This window comes from Nematolebias whitei, chromosome 13 (genome assembly GCF_014905685.2).
Source record: "Nematolebias whitei isolate Nwh7 chromosome 13, NemWhi1, whole genome shotgun sequence".
Lineage (NCBI taxonomy): Eukaryota > Metazoa > Chordata > Actinopteri > Cyprinodontiformes > Rivulidae > Nematolebias > Nematolebias whitei.
In genome coordinates this window covers 27,649,273-27,657,269 of record NC_056510.1, presented here as the reverse complement: position 1 = coordinate 27,657,269, position 7,997 = coordinate 27,649,273, and the positions used below count along the sequence as shown (strand labels likewise).

The window sequence follows — 7,997 nt, the reverse complement described above, 5'->3', positions numbered from 1 at the left end:
CAGATGTTAAAACAGTCTACAGATGTTAAAACAGTCTACAGATGTTACTGATGATGCTCAGCCTCCTACATGAGAATGGCTCTGACTCCAACCAAGATTTAAATTACTGGCAGGACAATCCCATTTCTCTCATTAAGAAAAGTAAAATAAAGAATCAAAAGAGAAGAGGTGTTAAATGCTGTTTTCACTTTTTTCTTAAAAGAGCCATTTTTATTTATTTTCTGAAGATGCTGACGTGTTTTACTTGAAAACTTAAATTTTTATAGCTTGGTGCCTCTAAGCAAAAAAAAAAAAAAAGAAACATGTTTACTTGCTCTGTTTACACTATTTTATACTAAAAGAACCACTTTTTAAAATGTCCTAAAGATTTTAACTTCTTCAATTCTTGGACCTCTTCAATTTAAGAGAAAAATGCTTATTAGGCTCTGTTTGCACATTTAAGATGTATTTTATTCTGATCTTTCTGTTTTAATCTGAAATAAAGGCTTTAAATGTATTTGCCTTGGACTAATTTTAAATATGGAGCTAGTTGTTTAAAGTGCAATTAGTTAAAAGTGAAAATGTGAACATACGGGTAGGCACGACCATAAAAGTCAAACGTTGGACTTTCGTTCAGATCTTTTTTTAATAGGAGGAAATTGTAGTAACTGAACGTCAGAGAGTTTTAGTTTAATACTTCTGGTTTACATGGATGCACGAGTCATCAATATTGTAAACTGTATTAAATTAAAATTAGCTGCATCTTTATATTTGTTAGCTTCTTTAGTTTTATTTTACGTCTGTGGTCCGTAGTGAAACAGTGGATAGTAGAGCCACCTCTCAAGATTAACATGTATATTTTTTAAGCTAAAATATAAGATTTTATTGGATAAATTTCATCCTTTATGTTTAACATTGTTTCATTAACCAAAGCCCTAAAATAAAAATAAAAAACCCATAACACACAAAATCACCATAACTTCTGAGTTAGTTTGTAAACTAGTTTTTAACCCTTAATAATAGTTTAAATGCACCTATTTGAGACTCCTTATGACTTCTCTTTGTTTTGCAGCTGCTGCCCTGCATCAGGGTTTTGCTACTGATGCTCCTCCGACTGCCCAGACTTCTGCTGCGCCGCACACTGACCCCGGACGGCCCGAAAGAGGAAACTACAACGTCACCAACGGCACCGGCACCATCTGTTTGCTGGCATACATGGGTCTTCAGCTCAACGTCTCCTTCAGCTCCGTCTCCCAGAACAAGGTGCTGAAATAAAACCTGCTCTCTCTGTGTGAACATTCAGTTAAAGCTTTTTGTTCAGATCCTGAATGGGTTTGTTTTGGCAGACGGTGCAGGAGGTTGTGAACATTAAGCCCAACGAAACAAACGCTTCAGGCTCGTGTGACAAAGAGAAAGCCGTCCTGCTGCTCAGAGCAGAAGGAGTAAAAAACGACCTCACCTTCACTTTCACTCTGGTGAGTTGCTGCATCATGTGACTTGTCGTTGAGCATCCTGCACTTCATGAAGAGGCCACTAGGTGGCAGACAGAGCTTGACGTGACGTTGACTTGGCTGTGCTGTTTGTCTCCAGAATACTACAACTAGTAAGTACCACCTGAGTAAAGTTTCTCTGAAGGCAGCCTGGCCGGACATGAAAGGTGAGCCTGATTCCCCCCCCCCCCCGTAGCCGTCCTTTAGCATGAAGCTAAAATCATTGTACGTTAAGAATTAGAGTCAGAGTTTCTTTATTGTCATTCACACCTCATGTGGTACATGTGGTGGAGTGAAATTATGTACACGGGGTCCCAGTTACATCCAACAATAAAATGTATAAGAAAAACAGTAATAACATCTAAGATATGAACTAAGAAAAACATCAACTAAATATACACTAAGCACTCATAACATAAAACATTGAACATCAGCACAAACATGAACATGAGTCTGTGAGCAGATGTGCATGCATGAACACATCAACATTGAAACAGATCAGCAGCAACATGAAACAGATCAGCAGCAACATGATATGGTTTTTCACAGTGATTATTCTGGTTAGAGATTCATGAGTCTAACAGCCTCAGGGTAGAAGCTGTTCCTCAGTCTAGTGGCTCTACTATTAACAGTTGTATTAACAGTTGTATATCAAAGTTCATGTTTAATAATCCAGATACAAATCCAACAAAGTTCAGTCAGGTCATCTGGACGGTTTCTGTTTTTTTTGAGACGTTTCGTCCTTCATCCAAAGGACTTCATCAGTCCGAGGAGCCACAACAAACAGTCCCACAAGCAGCACACTCTCATAGTGTGCCAACCAGTTTGCTGGTGATAAGATGGTTTCTGGGGCTCGCCCTCTCCCCCGTCGACTCCTCTGAGGCAGCCATAGCCAAAGTGGTTCAAAACATCAAAGTTCATGCTCAATAATCCAGGTAAAAAAAATCCAACAAAGTTCAGTCAGGTTGTCTGGACTTTTCTTTTTTTGAGATGTGTTGTCCTTCAAAGGACTTCATCTGCCTCAGAGGAGTCGACGGGGGAGAGGGAAGGCCCCAGAAACCGTTTGGTCCACTATGTGAGTGTGCTGCTTGTGGGACCGAGTTTGTTGTGACTCCTCGGACTGATGAAGTCCTTTGGATGAATGACGACATGTCTCAACCAAAAAAGAAACTGTCCAGATGACCTTTTGATGACTAGATGAACTTTGCTGGAACAGCTGTATATTCTGGTTCATTCTTGGGTGAAACTCTGCTACAACATCTGCCTTGAGCTCAGTTTCTGTACAACCGAGTTATAACCATTTCTGTGTTGCCTCATGTTGGTTAGCTGTGGCTGCCGTCTTGTAGCTGTGCTTGTGTTCTACAGTTTTCAGTTAGGTCTGTAGATATTTTGCTAACGGACAGGGTTGACTCCCAACATTTATACCAAATACTTTGAAGCGGAGTGTCTGTTTTAATGTGTGGCGTTCTGGACACTGTTTTCTCTCCTCTTTATTTAAATCTGCACGTTGTGAAATCCTGCGCTTCGTTCTCTGATGCAGCGCCCATCTCGGTGAAGAACAGCAGCTTGGACTACCTACGGGGAACCCTGGGACACTCCTACTTGTGCCGCGAGGAGCAAACTTTGACCGTGTCCCAGGATTTGTCCATCAACACCTTCCAAGTGCAGGTGCAGCCCTTCGGTCTGTCTGGAGACCAGTTTGGAGCAGGTAGGTCGTTGCACTGTGGTTAAACCATCAGCCGCTGTCTCTGATCTCACGCTGGTGTCTCCTCCTCAGCTGAGGAATGCCAGCTGGATGTAGACAACCTGTTGATCCCCATCATAGTGGGAGCAGCTTTAGCAGGCCTGGTCCTCATCGTGCTCTTGGCCTACCTGATCGGCAGGAAGAGGAGCCACGCAGGCTACCAAACCATCTGAGGCTGCTGGTTTGACGCCAGAGGCTGGAGCATGCCCTTTCTCCTCTCAAGTCCAATGTACCACTATCTAGTGAGAGTTACTGAGTCTTTGCCCTTCTGCTCGTCTGCCCTTCATCTCCTCGTGCGTTTGCTGCTTTTCTCTTTTGATAACACTAGATTTGACTCTTTGCAGAGGTAGACGTTTGTTTTCTGAGCTGATTTACTCTTTCGGATTTAAGGGACTTTGCTGGGAGGTTGTAATAAAATATATGTCTCTTTACTGGTAACAAGTAAAGTGGGGGAATCATGGTCAGAGGATCACTGGGACACCTCGTACTGTTGTTTCTATTTATGATTTCTGTGAAAAGGATTTTTGAGGGATTGTGAGATTTGAGCAGCTTTTCTTTATTTTGGGGTGGCCATTTTTATTGGTTTGTCCCAAACTAGAACACAAAGGGAACATTTCGCCCTGCTGAAACATTAAAGATCAAACTTGTTTTTTTCTTATTTTATGCTACTGGGTGGTACTGTTTGCTTTTTTTTAAATTTTTTTAGTTTTGTTTGTTTTTGATTTCTTCCCACTTGGAGTTGTAGTTGCTAAAGGGAAAGCTGTTGCTCTGAAATGTTATGAAACGTGTCATAAAGTGGCCAAACGGTGCGGTCAGTGTTGATGAGTGCCCTCCCAGCTGTGACGGTGTGGGGTCCAGGTGAAGCCAACATCAGATGCTGACGCCGTGCGGCCACGAACGGGACATTTTGTCTCACATAGCCTTCATGTACCATGACTGTCACTGAAAATGTGTTTAATGCAGGAGCAAATGAAGTTGGTGTTTTTGCCCTCATCATTTTATGTAGCAATTTAATTTGTTTTAATGGATTTGTTTGATCATTTTTTTAAGGAGAACAATAAAGGTGAAAGAACGAGGATGTTTGGATTTTTGTTTTTAAGTGCTCAGACTTGTTCCCAGGTGTTGGGACTCCTTCATGGGGCGGTAAAATAAATGGATGCAGATGTACTCGAGCAGTGGTAATATTTTATATACTTTAAAAGAGATTGTTACTTTATTTGAGGACACAAAACTCAACTTTGAACAACCTCTTTCACAACCTGTTAATATTAAAATGCACTGATTTATCGCTCGCTTTATGTAGCTATAAAAACAAGACGATGCTGTGCACAAGTATGTTTTTCACTTCTTTATATTTTATTTTCTTGTAATCTTTTGGCAATTTTGATCAAAAGTCCTTCGGATTTTCTGAAGGACTTTTTAAATTTTAATTTTTAATTTAAAAAAATTTGTACTTTAAGTTGTTCACTAAGTTTTTGCCATAAAACATGTTTTTAGTTTTTTCACTTTAAGAAACAAGTGAAAATGAAGAAAAATGTGAAATCCATAATGCTTTATTTTATTTTATAATTGGATTTTACAAATCAGACTCAAAAGATTCATAAAACTTTTCAGAATAAAATCTCTTAATATCCATTACACAGAACATTAAAAAAAAAGGATGTTGGGCATAATTTGGATTTATGAGATTTAAAATCTTGTTTTTATTTACATACAATGTCCAAACTTTTTGAGAACTGGGGTTTAGTATTGCGCAATCTACCGGTAATCTGATGTGTAGTCCAAAACAATGACTAATATTTGTAATGTTTTCTGAAATGTAGAGATGAGGTTTACAGATGTGTATGAGGGTTCATCCATAAATCAAATATAGGATGTTCAGATGTTGAAAACTTTGATGGTGTGTAAAATAAAACAGATGTCCGCTCTGAGTCTTTAAGTGATTCTAGCTTACACTTTGTAAATGCAGTGCAACTTTCGCAATATGATTTAAAAAAATATATTTTACATAGATTTTATTCGAAAAAGGAATGCAGCTTCGCCCCACAGATAATCAACGTGGATCTAAAGAGGTTTGTCTGAAAGTTTTGCTGTGTTTGAAACATTTTAGAGGCTAAGTGGATTTGTTTGGGTCTCGGCTGAGGAAAGAGATTTCTAACTAATAAAGTGCCAAAGAGCTTACGAATGAACTCTCGTTAAAGACGATTGTGTAACACCATAATCACCTTTCCTTCAGTCTGAAACATTTCTAATGTTGCTTAAACAGATGGCAAAAATAGGAGCTGTAACAATAACAGATTTGGTGAATGAGCACATTATTAATTATTACATAATGTGTATTAATTATACATTATTAACATTATCAGCACGGTAAAGTTAGGCTGTAATTATGTGATCAGCCTCATAAGAACATGGCCGGAGTGTAAATGATCAACAAAATGACAAGTATTGAAAAAGTTTTGGAGTGATGATCTGCTCTGAATGTAGCAGCAAAGTGTTTTAAAGAAACAAAAGGTTTGAATCTAAAGGAAAGGCTCGGAAACGTCAGCATTTGAAATAAAGGAGGGGTGCTGCTGGCTCCAGAACCAGCCACAGGTTTCAGTCTATTCAGCCTTGGACCGAAGAGCTGAGCTTCATCATCTGTGTGTTTCCTCCTCCAGGATCTGTCGTCTGCATTTCTCTCTCATTTTACTGATCGTTGTCATGGACAGGCTCCCGGGTTCTGTAAAGATTTTCTGACAGAAAACAACAAGAAATGGTCAAAATGAGACTTTTCGTTTGGAACGTTTCTTCTAGACAATTGAAGTTCCCGGTCTTCTTGTCTGTTTGTCAGTGAAGGAAACAGCTGATGTCCTCACCAGCCTCTCTGTGCTGCTCGTCTCACCTGCGTGAAGGTGTGGCAGTCCAGGGTGAAAGCTCCGCAGGTGATCTGCTTGAAGCACTCACACACATCAGGCAGTGAGCGCGCTCGCAGGATCTCCATCTGGTGATGGATGATGAGAGTCAGAGCCACCCGGAAGAGAACCTTGGAACCCTCGTAGAAGAGACAGTCCCAGACCCGCAGAACTGTCTGAAGGATCAAGAAGCAGGCCTGTGAGACGATGAGCTGCTCACTGTGTGCAGCGGTGTTCAAACTTTTCCTCACCTCTATTGGGAGGATGTCGATGTAGAGGCAGATGAACCAGCGTGACACCACCAGGGTCCAGATACCTGGGTACTGGTCCATGAGCTGTCCCACTGCAGGAGCTTTGGTCTTAACCAGCTCCCCGAGGACCTCCTGGTCCATTTTCAGCCCCAACATGGCCGGACTGTAGTAATCTGCAAAACATTATATCCGGTGAACACGTGCAGAAGGTCTGGTATCACTTAGAGAGAGAGCTCAAATCTTTTGAATTGGGATTTAGGTATGAACAATTGATATCTTACCTGTTTTAGATAATTCTTTTAACAACCTCAGTTTGGAGAAATAAAGTTTAATTCTGACCAGATTGACAATTTAATGACGACCGTATTTTCCACCATAAACGTCGCTCCGCCCTATAAGTCACATCAGTCCAAATATGTCAATAAAGTGGAAAAATCCATAAATACGTCACTTCACCGTATATGTCGCATCTATGCGTCACCGCTGACAACCCGGAAATGTGGGTCGGGGTTGTGCCAAAAATCGATGGGCTGCCAAATGGCGGTTGAGGGAGCGTGCACGGGAGGACTTTAACAAGAATTTAACACTTAAAAACTTATTTGTTTGCTCGAAATTATTATAAAGGTGTGTCTCAGTTGAACTTTTGCTTAATAAATACACTTTGACGGTCAAATCAGCTGAGTTTCAAAAGCCGATTTGCGTAAGCGAGCACGTGCAGAGGGATGAGCTGCTGTTCATTTCTTTTAAATTTAACAAGAAAACCACCTAAAAACAATTATTTGTTTGCTTGACCTTATAGTAAAGGTGTGTCTCAGTCTAACGTTTGCTTAATAAAAGACTAACGGTCAAATCAGCTGCATTTCAAAAATATTCACTGCCTCGTGCTCAGGGAGGAAAAAAGAAGGAGGAACGCTGCACGCTTCTTCTAAATTTAACAAGATAACCACCTAAAATTATTTTTTTTGTTTGCTCGACTTTATAGCAAAGTTGTTTCTCAGTTGAACTTTTCTTTACTAAATGCACTTCAATGGTCAAATTAGCTACAATTCGTCGGGGCGGCGCAGCGAAATGAAGCTGAGGTTGCTCCAAGCAGCGAGCAGAATGAAGGCGGGGATATGGCAAGCCGATTGCGTCTTTAATAGCTGGTGAAGATTCTCAGTCATCCAGGGCATGGTAAATTCAAAAAAGTTCAAGACAAAAATAATAAAGTATAAAGTATAATTATTAAAATCCAGTAGTTTTTGTCTTGAACTTTTTTTGAATTTGTCATTATAGCCACTTTTACCTATTACATGATACAACGGCATGCCTTACTACTCTTCTGAAAAAGGTAGTATTCAAAATTTTCAGTCAGAATGAATGAAAACTGTCATATCTCAGCCAAAAATTGGTTTATTATAAATATGGGGAAAAAAATCCATAAATATGGAACTTGGGCCTATAAGTCGCAGGGCTTGTAGATAATAAACTGCGACTTATACAGAGAAAAATACGGTAGTATGAATAAGGCTAATTCCATCACTACAACTGCTTCAAGCTGCACCAGAAGTGCTACAGCTAGCTGCAGCTGCTGCTTCTATGTGTCACGCTTGTGTAGTAAGTCACGTAGGTACGTGCCACTAGTTGTAGTATGACAATA

The 7,997-nt window shown here is 40.1% G+C and overlaps 2 protein-coding genes across 2 annotated transcripts in view; one reads left to right on the top strand and one right to left on the bottom strand.

Moving 5' to 3' along the window:
- spryd7b (SPRY domain containing 7b) overlaps positions 1-4,309 on the top strand; it is a 7,250-nt gene extending 2,941 nt beyond the window's left edge. Inside the window, exons 3-7 of the mRNA XM_037686200.1 lie at positions 1,052-1,242; positions 1,326-1,454; positions 1,570-1,636; positions 3,010-3,177; positions 3,247-4,309. Coding sequence (XP_037542128.1) covers positions 1,052-1,242; positions 1,326-1,454; positions 1,570-1,636; positions 3,010-3,177; positions 3,247-3,386 — 695 coding nt within the window. The 3' untranslated portion in view covers positions 3,387-4,309. The remainder of the gene's footprint in view (positions 1-1,051; positions 1,243-1,325; positions 1,455-1,569; positions 1,637-3,009; positions 3,178-3,246) is intronic.
- Positions 4,310-5,849: 1,540 nt separating this feature from the next.
- On the bottom strand, positions 5,850-6,514 carry LOC119418907 (growth hormone-regulated TBC protein 1-A-like). The gene is made up of 3 exons (XM_037686199.1): positions 6,359-6,514; positions 6,098-6,283; positions 5,850-5,948 (listed from the first exon to the last, which is right to left on the bottom strand). Exons 1-3 carry the CDS (start codon positions 6,512-6,514, stop codon positions 5,850-5,852), a joined length of 441 nt encoding a protein of 146 aa, XP_037542127.1.
- Between the last annotated feature and the right edge of the window lie 1,483 nt (positions 6,515-7,997).